Below are 22,581 nucleotides of genomic sequence, written 5' to 3'. Positions count from 1 at the left end.
TTGTATCAACAGTTCAGGCTGGTGGTGGTGGTGTAATGGTGTGGGGGATATTTTCTTGGCACACTTTGGGTCCCTTAGTACCAACTGAGCATGGTTTAAACACCACAGCCTACCTGAGTATTGTTGCTGACCGTGTCCATCCCTTTATGACCACAGTGTACCCATCTTCTGATGGCTACTTCCAGCAGAATAATGCACCATGTCACAAAGATCAAATCATCTCAACATGACAATGAGTTCACTGTACTCCAGTGGCCTCCACAGTCACCAGATCTCAGTCCAATAGAGCACCTTTGGGATGTGGTGGAACGGGAGATTCACATCATGGATGTGCAGCCGACAAACCTGCAGCAACTGTGTGATGCTATCATGTCAATATGGACCAAAGTCTCTGAGGAATGTTTCCAGCACCTTGTTGAATTTATGACACCAAGAATTAAGGCAGTTCTGAAGGTAAAATGGGTCTAACCTGGTACTAGCAAGGTGTACCTAATAAAGTGGACGCTGAGAACTTTAATTGAACTTTCTCTCGGCCGTTAACACACTGGGTGGCGCTGCTACCATGCTTCACTTCGCTTTCATTATTGTTCTCTCCGACAGTCAAATTCGGCAGATATTCTCTCTGATTCATTGACTTCGTTTCTGTTCACGGTATTTTAATTTTCACACATATAGATGAGACCAATGTGAGTTTGCTGCAGATCTGCTGAAGCGCCCAAACATTGGTTTTAGTCTATAAACACCCATCCGACGAAAGCTGCTATAACGAAGTGTAATAGCGAACTCACTAATGGTGTCACTCATAAACTAAGATAAAATTACAACAATCAGCATAAACCACTGCTTTAAAACAGACACATTATAAAATCTAACAAAATATGACATTTGCGTTTTGGAGCAAAAAAACAGCAAACTTTACTTCAGAATACACACGACCCAGCCTAGCGCTAGGCATGATGGGAAATGTGGGCGTCGCTACAGCACTGTCAGTTGCCTCTGCTGAGCGAAGTTCTTTGAAACTTCAGCCCATTGACACAAAACTGCGTTCAACAACAGCACAGGAACATGTGGTGGTGTGTCTGCCGCCAGCACCGATGCGGAACTCACTCAGGAGCTGACACGTAATGACGTCACTGACAACTTTACAGCCAGGTAAAGCAGATGTGTGCCTCTGTATAGAGCCCCCTGCAACTAACTGCTGCTTTTGTGACCTTTATTCTGTTTTGTGTGACTTTTGAATTTGTTAAGTTTATTTAAGGTCATGATTACATTTGCTAGTGATTATTCCGGACAGCAGTGCATGGGGGCCTATTGTAGCGTTGCATTTTCTTTTTCTCTCTATTTATTGTCAATATATTGATGAGATGTGCCCTCACTCTCTCCCCAAAGACTTCAAATGCCCCACCTTTCTATTGTTCCATAAACACACTCTTCCTCTTTTGAATGAGTCGCCTGCCTCTTTAGTAAAAAGCAAACACACACATAGTAGCTTCAAGTCAGAAAGCACACTTGCAGCGTAGCATAATGCCCCAGCCGATAATCTTTTCATCAGTAGTGTCTGTGAAGTGATGTGTGATGTGTGTGACCTTTACAACCCTGTGCTGTATGACCTTTCATATCACAGGGCCTTTGAACTGGCCCCAACAGTGAATAAAAAGGGGGCACAGGTGAGAAAGGGCAGTCAGGAGCTCCTCTGACCAGACTCCTGCACAACCTGTGCCGGCTCTTTGGATTCATACGGCTCGAAATCATTTTCCTGCTGCTCCTTTTGGTCGTGACAAAGGACACCGAGTCCTGATAGCAGGGTTTTTATACTGAAGGTAATGTCAGGAAAGATGTGCAGCAGCAGCAACAGCATTATTCAGGCACAAAAACTGGTGGATCAGCTGCGGGTGGAGGCGGGCATGGAGAGAATCAAGGTAGGTTAACAATCTGATCATCTGTATGCATGATAGCTTCATCATAGACCTGAACTGCACCACATGAGATCAGTGGTTTGAAGATTTCTACAGCTCAGAATATATGCTCCACGTTTCTATCATAAACATCCAATGCCAAATAGTTTTTTACATTGATATTTCAGTACCCTGTCCACCTCTGTCCCAGCAGATCTCCCTGACAGCAGCTGACTTGGTCCGGTACTGTCAGGAGCACAGGCGCAGTGACCCTCTGCTCACCGGCATCGCTGCCTCAGCCAATCCTTTCAAAGACAAGAAGACCTGTGTGCTGCTTTGACAGTTTGGAGATTATCACCACATAACGGACTCCCATAAGGACAACTCATGTCTTCAGATTTTCTACTGATAAATGTGTACAACATAATAGGCCCTGTGTGAAGGATTTAGCTGCATTTATTGGTATAAATGGTATAAAATACTCATGACTGTTTTCATTAGTTTATCATCACCTAAAAATAAGAATCACTGTGTTATTGTTACCTTAGAATGAGCCGTTCATATCTCCATACAAAGTGTTTTCACGTTGGCTACTGTAGCTCACCTACATGCTTGGCACACAGGAGAAGTTTCAGTTCTGCAACAGGTGGTGCCCCCAGATATTTTTCACAGGGGTGGCCAAATGAGGCCACTGAAGATTTTGGGGTGGCTCACCAAAACCAAAATGCATAACTGAATTTAAGGTATTCACGTCCGCTGTTTAAGTATATCTGCTAGTTACAGCTATGTCATGCTGTTATTGGTTTCTTATTTTACAGTTAACATTGCTAATTATCTGATGTGCATAGACGAGTACTGGTACAGTTAATATTTTGAGTTCCAGGACAATCCTGTTTTAATGTGTTACGTATCTATATAAGTGTTCGGCGATTCACTGTTCTTCAAGTAGGTTTTCCTTTAAAAGACAAATATACAGCTTTAATTTTAAGGAGTACATTGATTGAAAGGAACAAAAACATCTACTAGGAACATGTCTCAAGTTGACGAGTATTCAAAGCATTCGGATATCTTGAGGTGGGACCCAAGGAACCCTCTTTGAAAATGACCATGTTGAGGCCTTTGCACACCGAGTCTGTTTTTTCGTCCAGAATTGTCACACATCTAAAGATAAATAAGACTTTACATTTGCACACTGAGTCCAATACTTTCATCCGTCATTAAAAGTTTCGAAACAGGTTCTATTTTGTGTTTTTCGCATCTGTCAGTGCATTTAGAAACGCTGGACCAAGAATCAGTGAAGAAAATGTGGCAGCAGGACACAGCCGCGACAAGACAGAGGAACAGGGCGCACAGAATCATTGCTAAACTCAGATAGCTACTTTCACCAGGTCAGATAGTAATATTCAGGCAGGTGATGATGAAGAGGAGGATGTGGACCGCACACAGAATGTGGAGAGAGAGAGGGAGGACAGCTCCAGCTCCACCAGCCGCAGTGCCAAATGAAAGACATGGAGGAAGTGATGTCAGTCAGACAGATAACTCCAGAGGAGAGAGGCAGAGAGGGAAATGTCTTTTTTTATCTTGTCACGTATTGCGACACAAAAACACATCAATAACACATTGTGCAAGGACTGACATATTGACAGATAAAGACACGCATCTGTAAAAAACAGACTCAGTGTGCAAAGGCCTTTAGTTGTTACCTTATGTTACTTAGTCCCCTTCCTGACAAGCTCTGCCAAGATGGCTGGTACCAATCGATGCCTTTGCATTAGCTTAAAACAAAAGAAAAAAAGAGCGCACCACAGCCTCTTGAAAACCCTAACATAGGCCACCAATTATTTTCATCAGCAGGGGCCGCCTCTAGAGGGCGCCACTGTTTGCAATCTCAGTGCTAGATGCCACCAAATCCTACACACTGGACCTTTAAAGACAGCACTAGCCACAAGTGAAGAACAAATGTGAAAAGTTACGGTAATGGTTTAGCATTTTGCAGAGTTTCTGAAAGGCTTTCTTTCTGCTTCTTTACAAAGGAGAGTAATAAATATATTTGTCCCTTAAAGTGTTTGATCGCAACCTTTTAATAGTCAGGAATCACATGAGGTCACATGACTCAGGATTCAAGTGAACAATTTGAAATTTTAATAACTGCTTTGTCCAAACATTCACCACAAAGCTGTTCAGTGGTAACTCCAAACAGAACAGCGAACACGTTCAGCCAACAAGTCAGACTCTACATTTTCAGGCCATTTGATGGCGTCTTCTGTGGAAATGGTCTTTAAATGTGTTTTCATGAATGCATCAGTCAAGTATTGTGCAAATTATTAATAGTTAGATTCATACAAGCAATTAAATAGTCCTTTAAACCTAACACACACACGGCAGACATACCTATTGAAAAGCACTGAGGAGAGTGTTCAAATAAATAGCTTTACAAATACAATCAGCATGTCACAGAGGACCTGGATATAAGTATTACACTGTACATGACAAGTAACTAATGCTTTCGGTACGATGTCAGTTATAGTAATGGACTTTGAATGAATTTTGGAGCATGTAAACATGATAAAAACACACAGTATCTAAAAGAGGAGAGACAAACTTCCACAAATGTCTTTGTAAGGTTTGAGTTCTGGCACAAAATGGTACATATGTGAATGAGACAAACATTAACAACAAACACATTTCTTGTGTTCACAATATAAATAAATCTCCCAACAGGATCAAACAAGGAATAAAAAAAAAGGTTAATCTCAATACGCAAGTGATTTGAACCTTCCCAACCTCACCTCTACCACGTAACAATACATAAACACAAGAACAAAGAAGAATGGATTAAAAATTAATCAGCATTACAACTAAATTAAACAACTGGTAGTGACTATTTCCAACATGTCAGTTTGGCAGAGCTGCAAAATAAAATAATCAGTTTGGCCATACAGTATGTACCACACACAGCTCCACTGTCTTTACTTCCAGTCCTACCTGCCTGTGTCCATTTGATCAGTTACTGCTAACATCTGTCTTGATAAAGCCAGCCTGCAGAGCAAGAGAGCTGTTTCTTTGTTTCAGTTATGTAGTTGTTGTAAATTTCAAAATGCTAACGATGTCAGCGTGGTGTCGATAGGCTTCAGATGGCCTCACCACCTGCTTTCAAGTGTTCATTTTCTGGGCCTCCAGACCTCCACAGACACATCCCCTGAGGCTACGGCGAGGACTCCAGCCTCCACACTGAGCTGATGGTTGAAGAAAGAAGAGGAAGAACATTTCAGAAATAACGATGAGCCTGGAATAGTCTTTAAAAACATAGCAAAACCACACTAACAACTGTATTAAAGCAACATTATGCAAGTTTTTACCTTGGAATAACAGCTTCAAAATCATTCTATTGGTAGAACGATTTGTAATAGGGAAAATGGTGCCCGTTTGATTTCCACGCTGTGCCCCGAGCACCTGTTCTTGCACTATGTGACTTTTGTGAGCGGGTAAGATCTCCTAGGAGAAGTGCATGAAGCTTTAACAGCTCGCTGTAAGAAAAAGCTAGCCTGGTATTCTTAGCAGGGACATCAGGGCAGAGGCAAAGTTCCTGAAGGTGCGCATTGCAGAGGACCTGACCTGTAGTCTGAACACCTCCCACATCATCAAAAGAGCCCAGCAAAAGGATATTCTCTCTAAGGACTCTGAAAAGAAAGACCTGTGGCTACTTGTCAAGATGGCTGAGAGGATCATCAGCTCCCCCCTTAACAAACCTTTGTGACATCCACTCAGGCTATCTTCTCACACAGGCCACAAACATAAAGCCTTGTTAAATAAAAATGATCTTCGTATGATTACAGTAACAATACCATCTTCAAAAGGTAAACAACTGCACATTTTAATCATCTATATGTTGTGACACAAAGCACTCACCCCATTGACTGCAGTTTGGTGATTCAGTGTGCATAACGTCCTCGGAGGAGCACAAGGGATATGGACCTGCAATACAGACCAGAATTTACAATAAAGACTGTTCAGGAGTTGGTTTAACAGCTAACAATGAATCTGCCTCATCCGACCTTGACAGTGCGATCAGATGAACAGGTGTAGAGGCTCCCAGGGGACCTGTGGATGCCAGTGACCAGAGCTGTGTGTCCCACATCAAACTGGGACAGGGGTTTTAGGGTCCCCGCCTGCATGGAAAAGGAGTGGAGCATACCGCTGTTGTCTCCTGCCCATACCTCACAGCCACTGTAGCTCATGGACAGCAGGTAAGAGCTCAGCTAGAAATGGAGTGGTTGATTGGAGTTAGTCTTTATGTACAGGTGCATCTGCGCAGATATGCACACAAATGCAATGCAATGTGTGTTTGTGTGTTTGCGTCTACCCGAAGTTTCTTCAAGCCCTTGCCTGCCCTACGGTCATAGATGGCCACAGTGCAGTCTTTGCTCCCAGAGATGATGTACTTGTCATCTGCAGCTAGGCACATTACAGCGTTACCATGGAGACGGAGGCTTTTTACCAGGGGCTCAGCAGCTGTAGACAGAATTATGTCATATAGTGATTTCTTTCTATAATCTCTTACAAAGCTAACTGCTATCAAAGATTAATTGAGAAGTGTATTGATTTAAGATTTATGACACACGTCATCGCTCTATCATCACATTTTTAGATTTTATTTGCACTTCATGCACACTAAAACTGAAAAGCAAGTGATATGCTAAACCCCCTCACCTCTGGTGTCATACATGCTGACCCTCTTGTCAAATGTACCAGCCAGCAATACATCCGTCTGACAGGACAGGCAGAGGACAGCAGCTCCAGCCCTGATCAGGCCCCTCTCTGCACCACCGGCCTGTAGGTCCCACAGCCTCACCGTACTGTCGAACCCGCCTGAGGCCAACAGAGGCCCCTGAGATGCCAGGCACCACACCCAGCCCCGATGAGTGCTGAAGTCACCTTGTCCTCCCAGTGTATGCAGCAGCGTGCCACTAGGGCCTGCCTGTAGATCCCACAGTTTGACATTCCAGTCTCTGGAGCCTGTGGCACAAACTGCCCCCACTCCCCCCACAAGGAGCACTGAGTTGACCTGGGCAATGTGGCCTGAAGGTAGGGTGATGCACTCCAGCGCTGGAGGTGGGCTAGGACTTCTGGGGGTCTGACGTTGCTCCATTGCTCCCTGTCTTCCATTACCCAGATTCCTGGGGTCCACCAAGTCTTCTTGGTGATTAAGAGCATCATCTTGCCCCTCGTTACCACCAAACACCATCGCGTGGTCCCTTTCTTCTTCCATTAGTGCTGCTGCATCATCCTCCAGCCTCTCTTCAAACTCCTCTCTCAATCGTGCCAGTTGATCTCCACCTGCGATGATGGGCTGCATTTCCTCATCCTCACCCTCCATTGCCACCTCCATCCCTTCATCAACATCATACGCAACCTCCTGCGCTTCCACTCCCACCCCTTCCACCTCATCCTCTCTACCATCTTCCTGCGCTTCTGCTATGGCTTCCCCATCCTGCCCTGCCCTTTGCTGCTGCCTCACTTGGTCCCTTTCACCCGCATCCTCCTGGGTCTGTCTGGCCACAAGGTGTGCTTGTCCTGTCCAGCAGGTTATCAGCTGCTCCATCTCTAGGCATGCGGAAGGCCAGTCAAAGTCCTCCCTTGGCCCCACTGGGAAGCCAGCTCGGGATCCTATTAGTCTGCGTGCCCTGAGTTGCCAAGCGGTGTTGTCCTTACCCACATTGCCCAGTGCATGACAGACCTGAAAAGAGGAGGAAGAGGGAAAATGTCCAATATGTTACAGATTGATAAAGTCATAAGGCTCACTGTGGAGTTTCTGAACTAGAATAGCGATATGAACTGGATACACCTGCACATTCCTGTCAATGGCTTCACTCTATTCCACTGATCAATATGTGGCAGTAACACACCAACAAACACAGCAATGTGCCAACAAAGGCAGGGAGGAGGAAAACTGCGCTTGTGAGCATGAATATAAACAATGCAGGATTCAAAATACTTTTAAAAAATGGCTTCATAAATGTGAGGATTGCAGATTACAACCAGCTGAAACTTCTGACAGTCAGAACTCCTTCAGTGTTTGTTGTTCAGAAGGTTTTTACCGAGAGCAAAATTATCCGCAGAGGTCTAATCCTCTCCAACACAAACAAACCAGAAGGTTAAAACCAGTCAAAACACTGAATAAAGCACTTTCAATTTACAAATTAGTGTTTCTCCTACGCTGTTTGGCACGTCACAGACGAGCCACCATCCAAAAATACATTTCAGAGATAAACTTTACTGAAAAGCCATAAGACTGTTAGTTTTCCTAATATATTTTGAGGGTACAGAGTGAAACAGACAGATATATCACATAGTTATTTAGTGATATTGTGTTTGAACAAACAAATTAGCATGAAAATTAGCCAACAAGACAACTTCAGAGGAACTTTATGGAAGCGATGAGCCAAAAGCAATTTAAAACTAACCTTTGGCAGCACAGTGATGACACACTGAGCGGGAAGGTGTGAGGCAATGTGGGTCACCATCTCCCATGGTAATGACAACAAGCCACTTGTCTCAGTGGAGGGTGAGGGGCTGACGTCTGATGAGGATGGGGGACCCGCAGGCAGAAGACTGGAGGGAATATGAACATAAATGTGATCTCATATACTTTCATATACAGCAAGTTAATTGGGTGTGAAAGAAAGTCTCACCCCTGCAGGTCAGGCCCAGAAGCTTCCACAGTGGGGGATTTCACAGGGTCAGGAGAGGGTCCACCCTGGTCACAGTTTGTCCCTGCCTCCTGTTCATACAAGTCAACCCTGACCTCAGACATCACCTTTTCCCCCTTTCAGCACAAGACCACCACTCATATACTATCAGCCAACATTACTTTACACTACCTCCATTTTCTATTGTCGCATGTATGTGTTTTATTACATAAAACCTTGAATACTGTGACAACGAAACGTGACAAAATGTTAGCTCTTAAGGACTTAGCTTAGCGTCGGCTACATTGGTAACGTTACAATTCAGACATACAATATTTTTGCAAAGCTTTAGTTAACGTTGCCCGAGAGTAAAATCCCTTTCTTTTCGGTTTCGCTGGATGACTGTGTCAGCAACAGGTGTCTGTCGAATAAATACAAAAACTGTCGTTACAGAACAAACAATTAACGTAATGTTTACTAACGGACAGCAGATTAACGTTAGCTTAAAGTACAAACGATACTGGTCGCTGGTAACAAGTCCAGCCGTTGACAGTGATAGCCGGTGGTTAAAAGTCGTCGAGTGAGTCAGTGTGACTAAGCGGTCAGCCACTGTCAAGATATAAACTAAATTAAGACGGAAATCTCATGTAGTGCAGGAATATTGACCGTTGCCTTGGCGAACTCCTGACCGAACTACAAAAATATTCATTTTCCGGTGTCGAAACGTGACGTCATCAAACAGCGCCGGAAGACAACATTAGCTTTCATCATCAAAGAGCTCGTCTTGTAAATTGTTCTGAAAATTGTTTCCAAAGTATCGAAATGTTAAGCTCATCTTCCCAAAAAAAAAACAAATTGTATGAGGGAAGGCAGTAAAATAAAATTATAAATTCTTTTATTCATCTTTATTTTGGATAACCATTTCTTTTCTTTTCTTTTTTTTATTTTATTTATAAAACAGGTAAAAAGTACATAGTAAGAATAATAGGCCTATTAAGTACAATGAAAAAAAGTACTTTTTCATTAACATCACAGAACACTGCTAGGGCATAACCAGTATAAAGAGAGCTACAAAAATATATTTAACATAGTGCAAGCAGTCACAGTTCTAATTGCTTTTAGTTTTGAGAGTACTGGATTGAGTGAATGTATCATTTGATCTCTTTGTCAAAAGCAACAAAGTAAGGTTTTCTATTCGTCAACTTACATCGATGAATATGAAATTTGGCCATTATAATAATAAAATGAATCATGTATGTGTGTATTTTTTTTCTGTGCATTATCATTTTTTAAGAGACCAAACACTACATTCTTCCAAAGCAAATCAAAATCAGCATCAATATTATCACAAACAAAATCACATAAGCTCTGCCAGAATCTTTTAACAACAGGGCAATACCAAAATAAATGAACAACAGTATCAGGATCGTCATCACAGAAACTACAACTCACATCAATTTCCTTTTTAAATCTTTTTTTTTTTTTTTTTGATATATTTTTTAGCTGATAGAATTTGTGAATGAGTTTAAAAGAGATTTCCTTAACTTTATTTGTAACCAAGTATCAGTTAGGTAAAAGCAGGCCTTCTTCCATGTAATACCATCCACAAATTGATTCTAATATGAAATCACATGCAGTAATGTAGTAGTATCTCTTTGGAACAGAGCTCTTATGGAACTGTTGTTGTTACGAGAATAACCAGAAAAACAAACTTTGCCTACAAGAGTGTCTGCTGGGGATAACAAGGGCATCTGCTGAGCATTAATCCTTGGTTGAGATTTAAACAGCATACAGATTCCAGAGGGAATTGCACCAAAGACTTTGGCATAATCTGCAGGTGTTACAGGGATATTATATTCAGACATAAACTCTTCATAAGTCAAAAGAAGACCATCCCTATTGAATAACTGATTTACCAATACAATATTATTGTGAAATCAATTTTCCAAAAAAAGAGATTTGTGTTTGAATAAGATGTCCTTGTTATTCCATATAAAGTAGTTATGAGGTAAAAAATTATGTTGAGATGAGACACCATGATAAGAAAGCCTGATGATGAAAGGCAGACATTTTAACAGGGATTTTATCAATGTTATAGTTACAAACAAGGAAAAAGTTTAAGCCACCCAGCTTTTTGGATAACTATTTCTGGCTACTCACTGGACCTGTTGTCTAATACATTTCCGTTTCCGGTTAATTGGGATAGCTGAAAGCAGCTGGTTGAAATTAAAACAATCTCTGACTGTACACACAGCAGAACTGATGGTATGAAAGCAGATCTCCGTGCTATCTAGTACATCATTTATAAAAAATATTGAATTATTCTCAAGTATTTCCCATAAAAAGGGCTTCCATCTATAAACAGTGCTTCAACCATTTAATTTGGTTTTGGATATCTTCTGCAGTGTCTGGAAGCTCGACCAAGACTTAAATGCATCTTTGAAGGAGGGGAAAAGATTTGCTTATGTATTTTTTAAATGACCATTCAAAGTGGTGACATTGGAAACACTTTACTATCAATGAATAGGTACATAGAGGATACATTTTGACTCATTCTACAAAGACTGTTGTGGTAAATTTTATTTATCCAGGATGCTTTTAGGGATAATTTAATAGCTTTAGTATTTTTTAGATCGAATCCACCATTTCAGTATGAATTACAAATGTAATGCCTTTTAATATCAGGTTTATGCCTCGGGGGAGGGAAATGTCATTAAGAGATAAATAAACTGAGGAATTACAAGAGTATTTATCGATGCAGTCTTTCCTTGTAAGGGTAGAATTTTCCCTCTCCAAGGTTTTAAGACTTTTTTCTCCTTTTTCCATTCATAATTTATTTTCACTAAGACTTTTAAACATGACTCATCAGACAGTAAAATTCACACACACACAAAGTCCTCTGCTGCGGTCTGTTTTATTTTCAACAGAAAAAGCCACACTTGCGAATAGAAGAACAACTAAAGCTAAGTGTTTCTAACAGATATGATGCAACATGTGTTCAGCAGATTTTGTCGCCAGCTTTCTTCTTCTCAGCATGGACTGCAAAGGTCTCTGCTACCATCAAGGGGAAAATGATGGAAGCTTCTGCAAACACCTAGAAAGAGAGAAAAGTGAAGCTGTGTATTAAAACATCAGAGAGCAAGTTTTGAGAGAAGCCTTTGTAGACATTTTTTTAACGACAAAATAAATTAGATAGATAGATAGATAGATTATTTTGAACATGTAAAAAAACAAAATTATCATACACTAATGGACAGACATAAAGAAAAATACAAATAAAAATTAAAAAATAACAAGGCAAACATAAACTGAAAACTATAAATCCTGTTTAGGTTTGGCAAAGCCTACATAATCTCTGCTTTTGCTTTGCACAAAAATTTAATTTATTTAATTTAAATTGTTATTACCTGTTGGTCCACCAAATCAAAAACAGACTAGTGCATCACACTTTAATAACTGGAACATAACTTTGACATGAAATACTTAATATCAAATACCTTCACAGGTTTAGCGTCTGCTCTGATCTTGCCCCAGGACACAGCCTCGTCAGGACTGGCTCCTGAGTCACAACCATCAAACTCCTGAGCCGTGGTCACATACACTGCATAGTCAGCGCCGTTCCTCTGGAGGGAGACAAATGAGTGTGTCATTGAATCTGCCGCAAATGCACCAGTGCAAGAAGACGTGCACATCGATGTGGCATTACTATGGAAGGCAGTCTTTTTACACTTTAAACCAGTGGTGTGGTAGAGAGTAAAGGCAGGTAAGTGTGGTGTAACGCACCTCTTTTTCAGGCAGTTTACAGTAAACCCACCTATCAGCCAAAAAGCCACTGGAATATATAGCAGAGTATACTCACTTTCTCCTCTGTAACCTTCCCATCTACCTAGTAGTACACCCTCCTCATCAACTGCCATCACACCATTTTTTTCAACTGCTTTTCCTCACAGCCTTTTGAAAGAAAGAAATATGCAGTACAGCTCTTTTCATTATCTGGCTCGACTTACCCTAACATAGGCCGTCTGGTTAACAGGTACTACAAAGCTTGTTATCAACTGGAGGCCTGTACTACGATGCAGGATTTGTAGTTAGCAAGGTCACTTCTGAGTTAACTCTGGGTTTTTAGTAGCCTCGAAATGGGGTCATCCCTATGTTTCCCGGGTTCTATGTTTCCCGGGTTCTATGTTCTCCACTCAACCAAAAAGGGTTCTATGATTCCCGCTTGGTTGAGCAGGAAACATAGAACCTTTTTTGTGTAAGCGGGGAACATAGAACCTTTTTTGCAGGGTTAAGTGGGGAACGTAGAACCCGGGAAACATAGATACGCTCCCGCACCAAGCATGCATTTGAAAATATCACTGCACGCAACTGGATAACACTACGACCAATCAGAACAATACATGGGGTGACGTATCCAGAGCTAACTGGTAGATTAGACTCTTGCCGTATCCGGTCGGCAAAACAGCAAAAACGTCCTTCTTGCAAAGGAAAGATTCGAGCGCCATCTTCTGTTTCTCTTTTAGAGAAAAAGCCAAGTCTAACTCGTTCATTGTAGCGGCCAAAGCCGTTTCAAACAACTGGTGTTCATCCGTAGCCATCTTGCAATGTTTACTGACTGATTCCGGATTTCGTCGTCGCAGCGCTGTCGTCATCTGTTTAGCTCGCCTCTGGCCCGCCTATATCAGATACACCGATATGATTGGTGCAGCTCGGCTACAATGAGCATCATTACTGATTGCCAGAGTGACTCGCTGAGCAAATTCAAATTGTGCTCTCGCCAGAACTCGGGATTTCCAGGTAAGGTTTTTAATACTATGAAGCTGGTTCTGTTTTTGCCAGGATAAATCACCTTAGTGACTAATGCTGAACAGCTAACCTGCTCCGGAGCAGGTTAACTTCAGAGTATCAGATCACGGCCTGTCAACACTTCCACAACTGACCAATCAGATCACTGAAGAAAGAAGTATCCATGGATTAAAGTCACAGACACTTTCAGTACTGTTTCTTTGCATATGATATGAAGTAGCTTACTACTTGCAATTAACACCCCCGCCTCTTTCACATGAACATGCTTGTGGTTAGATAGAAAAAACCAGAGTTGATTGACCCAGACGGACAATGTTAGGGTTGGTCAAACCAAATAACAAAAAGATATCCGGGGTAAGTTGAACTGGCTCCGTAGTATAGGCCTCTGCTCCATAGCCAGTTTGCTGTTCAGCGTAAGATGCCACGGTGATTTAACCTGGTAAAAAGAGAACCAGCTTCATGGTACTGAAAACCCAGAGTTAACCCTGAAGTTACCTCGCTAACTCCAAATCCTGCTTCGTAGTTCAGGCCTCTGGTCCCTATAAAACATGCCTGGATCCCCTGTAATGCAGCCAGAACTGCCTCACTATCTATCACTGTCATTCTAATGAAAGTAAAATAATTTTCTTTGTTTCATAACACAGGTACTTTGTTTCTTATGGGTATGACCACTCCTCACAATTTTTATCAAGTTGCCCCAAGTAAATCAGCAAAACATCACAATCAGCAGTTTACCTGCATGAAAGAAAGGTGAATATCTGCAGTGCAGAACAAGTACAGAAAATATTTCTGATTGCGTGGAGACAGATCTATCTGAATTTGGCTGCCAAAATAATAAGCTTTAGGTTAAAAATGCAAAATACTAACCCATGCATTGGCATTGCATACGTGGTGTTTGGATACACCTCCTCCCAGGATGATAATCCCTGTGCTGTTGGCAGCGGCTACAAGGTTGTTCAACTTTGAGATATCTGGAATCAAATGCATTGTGTAAGACAAACTAACACCACAGGGACACATTCACTAAACACTTATCAAGACTCTTTTACCTTCAACTATGTCCACTCTCAAGCCGGGGTTGTCTTCTGAAAAGAGGTAGAACATGTCTCCAATAGCACCGTCTGTCAGGGCGGGGCAGAACACCGGGATGTTGTTCTAAAACAGACACCAGACGATTGCTCAGAAACAGCACAGTCTCTTAACAGCTTTTCCCAGAGCTGCAGCCTTACAGTACGTGTACCAGGGCTCACCTTGTAGGCCCAGTAATAAACAGATTCAGGGTTGTCGATCTCCTTGCCCAGCCGATGGATCACCCTAGATGGAGTCCAGTTGGTGCCCTGAGAGGAATGGATGTATAAAAAAAAATAGAGTGTAAGCTTTCATGTGAGGGCCAGGGGAAGAATCAGGACATCTCAACTCTAATAATGGATAGAAGAGCAATAGAAATTCGTCTTTAGGTGTCCCGACACATCAAGCCAATGGTCAACTGTTGGTCAATGTTGGGCCATCGGTGAGCATCTTGTCGTTCTAGTTTTTGCCCTCTTAGTCCCACACCATTGACACTAATTGGCCTCATAGACTGTATAAAATAATGGACTTTATGGACTGCCATTTTGAATACTCAAGTTCAGCTTATCGGCTGTCTTCGTCATGGGTTTTGGGAGCCACCCCCTATACAGCTATTATTTGTTTTAAAATTAGCTACAGTCAGCTGGGATAGGCTCCAGCACCCCCGCGACCCTCAAAAGGATGAAGTGGTTAGAAGATGAATGAATGAATGAATGAATGAATGAAAATTAGCTACAAAGACTTGGGCTGTCAAGCAATTACAAAAAATAATCTAGTTAATTACATAATTTGTGATTAATTGATCTAAACAAATCGTATACACCAATTTTTGCTGTGGAAAAAAAATTCTGTTCCGATGAATTTTGGCAGATGTGTCGTGGTAAAGCTGCTGGATTTTGGACACAATTAGGGTGACCATATTTTGATTTCCAAAAAAGAGGACACTCAGCCGGCCACGACATAGCCTACTTAAATGATACTCGCAGTTTACTCTAAGATGCCTTATAATTTTAATATATTTAAAATTTATATGCATGGATAGAAAATTCAGTTATATTACAAAATAATATCTCTCCAAGACAGAAATTCAGATAGGCCCCAATAGGGGACACGTACACACACTAGAGTGTGGCGATCCGAGCCCGACGGTACCCGACGGGTCCCGACGGGTCCCGACGAGTCAGGCCAGTTTGGTCAAAAATGTAGCTATAAATTGTATTCGGGCTCCGGTCGGATTCGGTCAGCTTTCAGTGAAAATGTAGTGTAAAAATAAATAAAATCCTATTGTCTGTCCTGTTTATTGCTTGGGCACTGTTATTTACGTGACAACACCTGAACATAACACACACAGACACACATTGGCTGTTTGTTTCTCCCTCTCCCCACGCTGGAAGTCTCGGACCTCCAGCCGCCCGCCTCCGCCTTGATTAAACGCTGAAAATAAAATAAAAGAGGGAGACAAGTTTTTCCTATTTTATCTTATTTTGTTTTATGTCTCCCTCTCCTCTCGCTGGAAGCGTCGGACCTCCCGCCTCCCATCCCCGTCTCAAACATGAAGGTCTCCCTCACCGCAGCTGAGCACCCGTGGCGCACGCCCGGCCTGTTAAATAGCCTGTAACCAGTGTGTGACACAAACTCAGTGGTTTGGTCATTCAATAATGTCGGGCTCGGTTCGAGTTCAGACAGAAATATGCTGCCCATGCTGCACTCTAACACACACACACACAAACACACGGAAAACCGAACATTATCATCAGTTTATAAAAAACCCCTGGACGCCCCGGACGCCCCGGACGGGACATGAAAAGTGGACGTGTCCGTGCAAAAGAGGACGTTTGGTCAGCCTAGACACAATTGTCCTCCTGTCCTCCACCACCAAAACTTGCCTGCAGTCCATTGTAGTCCATTTTGCAAGGGAGTAAGTTAGCCAAATACAGGTAGACTTCTGAGCACCTGGTTGAGTGTGGTTTGACAAGGCTGGCTGCTAGCATGACGGTGCTAGCTAGGACCTCTGGGTTCATTGCTAAATGCTTTGCGTTGAGGTGATATTTCAGGCTTGAAGTACTGCGATGGTACAGAAATTGGATGGTTCCAACCCAGTTCCATGGGTTTTACAGTTGCGGTCTTAAAGGGATTTGGGAACACGCTAGATTGTAGAGAGGTATGAGGTATGATGAGGAGTGTAGTTTTGGAGCCAGCCTCAAGTGGCAATTCGATGAACTGCAGTTATAGGTAATTCCGCGTAAGTTTCATTTTTCAACATTTTCATTCTGCCTTTTTGAATGACAAATACAGACTACAGCCGACTGCTGCTATGGAGCAAAGCAACATTCAGCCTTTGTCCTCACTAGCTCCTTGATGTTGTTTTGGTGTGTCTGGACCTTTAATAATGCTTAAAAAATGATTGGAATTTATGATTTTGCCTTGTGAGCCAAGAGCAAGAGTGTTTTGATTCTGTTTCATTTATGTCAGGACAAAATGTTATATTCAAAAACCAGTATCTGAATAATTTTTAGTATATTGTAGCAACACACCTTGCACTGTAGAGCATTTCAGGAAAAAAAGCCAAAACGTTCAGCACACCTGAGTGTTCTGCTCCTCCATCATTTGCTTCAAGATCGGCGTCATCCATTCGTCAAATTTAACATAGTTTTCCTCAGGCATCAGAGTGTTTCCATTCCTGCAGAGGCCAAAAAAGGAGTTCAGTTTACTGTTGCACAAGACAAAGAGGGGAAGCCAATCCTTGCAATTGAGAAACTGTAACTATAAAGTGATTGGCTTGAATAATCAATAACCTAAAAAGATGAATCCATTCTCTTTGTCAATCCACTTTTTAATTAACATGTGGTACACCCAGTTGTTTTCTGTTGGCAGTCGGATTCAAAAGGAGTCATATTCTGCTACCCTGATGCGTTCTCTGACCTGTTATGGCCTTTCTTGTACAGATCCTTGCCAGACATAGTAAAGTCTCCAACGTAAACCGGACCTAAACACTTGATCAGATCCTCCTCTATACCTCCAGCTGTGGTCACCAAGATGTCCACCTACACAGAGAGAGAAATATATTGTGTTAGGGAACAAATGCAGTGTGTAATGTGCTGTTTTGTAGAGGAAGATTATCCTGTACATTCCTCTTATTCAGATGTTTTTTGGGGGGTTGTTTCAATAAGTCCATTTAAAGAGACAGTTCACCCCCAAAATTAAAAATGCATAGTTTTCCTTTTTATCCGTGGTGCTATTTGTCAGTCTAGATTATTTTGGTGTGACTTGTCAAGTGTTGGAGATATCTGCCATAGAGATGTCTGCCTTCTCATATATAATGAAGCTAGATGGCATTTGGCATCATTTTCCAACACATTCAGTCCTTGTCACATATTGACTTTTTGGTCATGGACTTTTCATGTCTACATACAACGTGCAAGGTACCCTGGGTGCGTTGGTTGTTGCCGTTCTGGGACACAGTGTCAAGTTCTGCCTGTTACATCCATTGTCTTCTTCAAAGATACACTTTCGTTGTCACAGGAAATTTACCGTTTACATACAGGACAGGGTTTGGCTTTATAATCTTACGGGACACCGCTCTCTTGAGTGAAAGTCAGTGTTTGCTGCAGACATCTCTATGGCTGATACCTCCAGCTCTAGGCAACTCACACCAAAGCAATCTAAATTGATAAAGAGCACCACAATTATGAGGAAAAGTACGTATTTTTGATTTTGGAAGTAACTGTCCCTTTAACAATACACTCACATGTCCTTCTCAACTAATGGATTAATCATGTGGTGTATAAAATAGTATAGTAGTTGAGGAAGTTCGTACCATTTTGTGTTCTGCCAGGTAGCGGATAGTCTCCCTGATGCCACTGCTGATGAGGTTTGAGGTGTAACTGAGGAAGATGGTGCAGCTCTGGAGGCAGGGGCAGTTTGATGGATCTTCCTCAATATGTCCGTTCTCCATCTTCAGCGGTTGCTGACGCCTCTCAATCTGTGGACGTGGATTGGGTTAGAAATAATGTAGCTCGTGAGGAATTATTTATTGATACACATCCACTTGGCTAGCAATCATGAATTCAACTGTTTGATACGTACTGCCATCAGTCAGTACAGCAGGACAGTGTCTATTGATCATTAGCTTCTTGCAGCATCAAAGCTAAAAATACATTTTAAAGGGATAGTTCGGACTTTATGAAGTGGAGTTGTATGGGGTACTCACTTATAGTAAGTGTGTTACATACAGAAGATGTCTGTCAGCCCCCAGAAGGAGAAGCAGCAGGAGTGCCAACACAGAAGCTTGCAATGTACTGCTGTGGACGGGGGCAGCAGCAAAATATATTTTTGCCACCTAAAACAATCAATATCAATTGAAACGTACACTATATTGAGAGTATTTTCACTGCTTTACCCTTCTGTCAGACAGCCCGTTCAAACAGAAAGCCATTAATGGCTTCAATTCCCCGTCTATGTCATCGTCAAAGCCACCAGACTCCACTGACCACGGGAGCTGCTGGTCTATCACTGTTACTGTGTGACTTTGTTGAATCTGAACTAACCTTTTTAAGTGCCAGTGTCACACAAAAACACAAACAAACTAACTGATCAAGGCAGCGGTAGACCAGCAGCTCCTGTGTTCAGGGATGTTAAATCACTTTTTTTTCTCAATAGAGTCTAGCTTTGAAGAGAGTGATATAATGGCCTCTGTTCCCCATCTAAATCCCTGTATGGACTAAGTATGGAGTGTGGACTGGTAGCTGGAGAGGTGCCAGTTCACCTCCTGGGCACTGCTGAGGTGGCCTTGAGCAAGGCACTTAACCCCTTACTGCTCAGGGTGCCTGTCCAAGGCAGCCCCCTCACTCTGACATCTCTCCATTTAATGCATGTATAGTCCACAGCATTATATTGCTTAGCTTCCGCGCAGGACTCCAGCCTGAGGGCATGCTGACACACATCGACTGTTTGTAATACATTGACAATGCGTAAGTACCCTGTGCAGCCCGAGTTCAAAAGATCCAAACTATCCCTTTGACAAAAAAAAAGAAGAAGAAAGAAAGAACACTGGTATTCATCGAAGTTCTCACCATCTTGTTGATCTCCTTGATAGCCCTGCCAACACTAGTGGCCTGCAAGCCTGTGTTGTAGTAAGTCTTCAGCAGGGCACCGTGGTCCACTCCCTGGTTGAAGTCGTAGCCCTTGACCTTTGGTGTATCCTCTGGCATAGGGGTGGTCTGCCTGTAGACTGGCCCACTTAACGGGTGTTTATGATGTGCCATGATGTCTGAAAAAATAGGAGCCATGCAAGAGTTACCACTCCTCCCTCCTCTATAGGGAGGAAAGCTGAAACAAAGGACACTGATGGCAATATTTACCTACATCAGGTGCACTATTACTCCATATGATGCACAGCACTACTTTTCAATATCTTGTGCAATGTTTTTAACAACATCATGTGCGACGTCAGCCTTCAATATCATGATCACTTGTCAGTGTAGTGAAATATTATTTTCTCAGTCAAATGCAATACCACTTCTCACTGTTATATTATATTCAATAACACTGATTAGCAGGCGCAGTCCACCATTTTAGTTCATTTTCAGTAACTCTACCCATCATACTCCTATTGTTACTCTATTATGCACTGTTTTTGCCTTGCTCATTGGGAACACCTCTATCTTGTTTATTTGTATATTTTGCCAGATATTTAATACTCTGTTGTTCTAAAACTGGGCCCAGTGAGAGGCCCTGACCTGGGGAACCTACTGGTTGTTCTGGTTGTTGCTGGTTGTGAACTGTTCAAATTGTGGTTACTGTACTTAGTGTTACTGTAATTTGAAGCATTTTCTGGCACAATAATTTCATTTGGGATAAATAAAGTTCTGTTAAACTGAACTGAACTGAGTTCCCCATAATACAGCAGCTCACCCATTATCTATGGGTGTCCTCATTAAGGTGATCGCAAACCTGATGGACTCAACAGTAAAAGGCCAGCTGTATTATGGGGAACTCAGTTCAGTTCAGTTTAACAGAACTTTATTTATCCCAAACGAAATTATTGTGCCAGAGAATGCTTCAAATTACAGTAACACTAAGTACAGTAACCACAATTTGAACAGTTCACAACCAACAACAACCAGTGAAAATAAAAAAGAAAATAAAGAAATAAAAAAAGGGGAAAAAAAGAAAAGAAAAGAGAAAAGAAAAAAGAAAAGAAAAAGAAAAGAAAAGAAAAAAGAAAAGGAAAAAGAAAAGAAAAGAAAAAAGAAAAGGAAAAAGAGAAAAGAAAAGAAAAAAGAGAAAAGAAAAAAGAAAAGGAAAAAGAGAAAAGAAAAGAAAAGAAAAAGAAAAGAAAAGAAAAAAGAAAAGGAAAAAGAGAAAAGAAAAGAAAAAGAGAAAAGAAAAGAAAAAGAGAAAAGAAAAAGAAAAGAAGAGAAAAAAGAGAAAAGAAAAGGAAAAAAGAAAAGGAAAAATAGAAAAGAGAAAAGAAAAAAGAAGAAGAAAAGAAAGGGAAAAAGAAGAGGAAAAAAGAGAAAAGAAAAAGAAAAGAACAGAAAAAAGAGAAAAGTAAAGGAAAAAGAGAAAAGAAGAGAAAAAGAAAAGAAAAAGAGAAAAGAAAAGAAAAAAGAGAAAAGGAAATGATCTCTTTTCCATTCCTTTTCTCTTTTTTCTCATTTTACTGTCTTTTCTTTTTTCTTTTCTCTTCTTGTCTTCTCTCTTCTTTCCTTCCCTTCTCTATGTACGACCTGTAAACACTTTGTTATAAAGTAAGTAGAGGCTTGTGACTTTTTCACATTATATTTTGTTAGAATCTTGTGTCACATGTACATTAAAGTAGTTTCACCTACTTTTTCTAAGCAGCTTTATTTAAAGCTTTGCTGTACATCAACTTCTTCCAGTGTGAAGTAAGTGGTAGCTTGCAGAGCTGTACTTTCAAAGTAACCCTCCCAACACTGAGTAAAGTCTTCTGTGTGCAGCAATTGTGGGAATTTGGAGGTGACAAAAATGTACAGAGAACTAAAGTGAGTGGTTGGTCAGCGGGGCCCTATGGCAAATTTTTATTGAGGGGCCCCAAACAGGTTAATCCGGCAAGACTTGCAGTGGCTCGGTCTCCGAAGTAGACAGGTAAGTGATCAAATGTATTACACATTTTACATGACATTGTTCTACCCAGAGCTGTTAAAGAGAAATATGTGTAAATAAGGTCCATATTTAGTATTTCATACACACAAATAGTGACTGCAAATGGTTCCTGCTTTTGACTGGTTGACATACAGAATAATTAAGTTAGGTATGTGCTTGTCTATAGAGAGTACACAGCACACAACACCTGCTCCATACAGGATGTGCTGATCCAGAGCGGATGTGAGTAAATTACCGCCTTCTAAGGAGTTGACGATGCAGGGAATAGCCAACCAGCAATTCCGTACATCAAGATGCTCCTCCTGTGTGTTGACCTTAGCACCCCTCGGTTCTTTGTGGTGATACCTCTTGTTCATTGGATCATTTTTTTTAAAAATATTACACACATTCCAGCCTTTCACCCAACAAATCCTGGCCATTCAGTTGTAAACTTTCTACCAAATAAATATTCCCTACAGACATACAATACAGTGTGAAATTAACCTTATTGTAAGGTCATAATTATAGATGCACACACCTATAAAAATCTGACATGACATTCAGTCTTTTTTATGTAGAGGAGGGAGGTCAGGACATTACCTGGTTCGCTGGTGGAGGGTTTCTTTTAAGGATGTAAGTTTGTCTCTTGGATGTCCGTGCACCTTTCACCAAAGGACAGATGTACACCTGCTTTTTTTATACCTGTGCAGGACAAGGAGGGAGGAGTAAGCAGGTAGGTGTTCAGCCTATAGTAACATTTGAGCTGCCTTCACGCTTATGACCCACTCTCACTGAGATATGAATACATGTACAATCCCCAACTTAAACCATGATGATACTTGAAATGCTTGCAACTCGTGAATTAGTTCATTTTAACTGGTAGGATTTAGACTTGTAGTACAGATAGTAGTGATGCTCCCTGTGGATACAGCAGTATCACATGCTGTCATTATCAGAGTATGTACGCAGATACTTAAGTAAAAATAGACATGCTATAGTCAAAAAAAAATCTATGA

At 41.5% G+C, this 22,581-nt stretch overlaps 3 protein-coding genes across 5 annotated transcripts; 1 reads left to right on the top strand and 2 right to left on the bottom strand.

Annotated features, from left to right (window-relative positions):
* The first annotated feature begins 1,463 nt into the window (after positions 1–1,463).
* On the top strand, positions 1,464–3,903 carry LOC125879032 (guanine nucleotide-binding protein G(I)/G(S)/G(O) subunit gamma-7-like). Its single transcript, XM_049560618.1, has 2 exons — positions 1,464–1,919; positions 2,110–3,903. Exons 1-2 carry the CDS (start codon positions 1,824–1,826, stop codon positions 2,233–2,235), a joined length of 222 nt encoding a protein of 73 aa, XP_049416575.1. The 5' UTR covers positions 1,464–1,823; the 3' UTR covers positions 2,236–3,903.
* A 136-nt stretch (positions 3,904–4,039) lies between these two features.
* On the bottom strand, positions 4,040–9,293 carry fbxw9 (F-box and WD repeat domain containing 9). Of its 3 annotated transcripts, XM_049560615.1 has the most exons (8): positions 8,588–9,293; positions 8,360–8,507; positions 6,606–7,632; positions 6,259–6,407; positions 5,951–6,154; positions 5,805–5,870; positions 5,255–5,390; positions 4,040–5,131 (listed from the first exon to the last, which is right to left on the bottom strand). In XM_049560615.1, exons 1-8 carry the CDS (start codon positions 8,707–8,709, stop codon positions 5,049–5,051), a joined length of 1,935 nt encoding a protein of 644 aa, XP_049416572.1. In that variant the 5' UTR covers positions 8,710–9,293; the 3' UTR covers positions 4,040–5,048. The 3 variants fall into 3 exon arrangements, with proteins under 3 accessions (XP_049416572.1, XP_049416571.1, XP_049416573.1); XM_049560614.1 differs by having other exon boundaries at positions 4,040–5,390; XM_049560616.1 differs by lacking the exon at positions 5,255–5,390.
* Positions 9,294–11,582: 2,289 nt separating this feature from the next.
* LOC125879654 (deoxyhypusine synthase-like) lies at positions 11,583–22,391 on the bottom strand. Its single transcript, XM_049561621.1, has 10 exons — positions 22,166–22,391; positions 19,531–19,727; positions 18,276–18,440; positions 17,381–17,502; positions 17,042–17,138; positions 14,641–14,727; positions 14,440–14,545; positions 14,258–14,361; positions 12,082–12,207; positions 11,583–11,678 (listed from the first exon to the last, which is right to left on the bottom strand). Exons 2-10 carry the CDS (start codon positions 19,720–19,722, stop codon positions 11,583–11,585), a joined length of 1,095 nt encoding a protein of 364 aa, XP_049417578.1. The 5' UTR covers positions 19,723–19,727; positions 22,166–22,391.
* Between the last annotated feature and the right edge of the window lie 190 nt (positions 22,392–22,581).

The sequence above is a fragment of the Epinephelus fuscoguttatus genome, linkage group LG19 (assembly GCF_011397635.1).
Source record: "Epinephelus fuscoguttatus linkage group LG19, E.fuscoguttatus.final_Chr_v1".
Taxonomy (NCBI): Eukaryota; Metazoa; Chordata; class Actinopteri; order Perciformes; family Serranidae; genus Epinephelus; species Epinephelus fuscoguttatus.
Note: the sequence above shows the minus strand (reverse complement) of the source record. Positions and strands in the feature narration are given on the sequence as shown.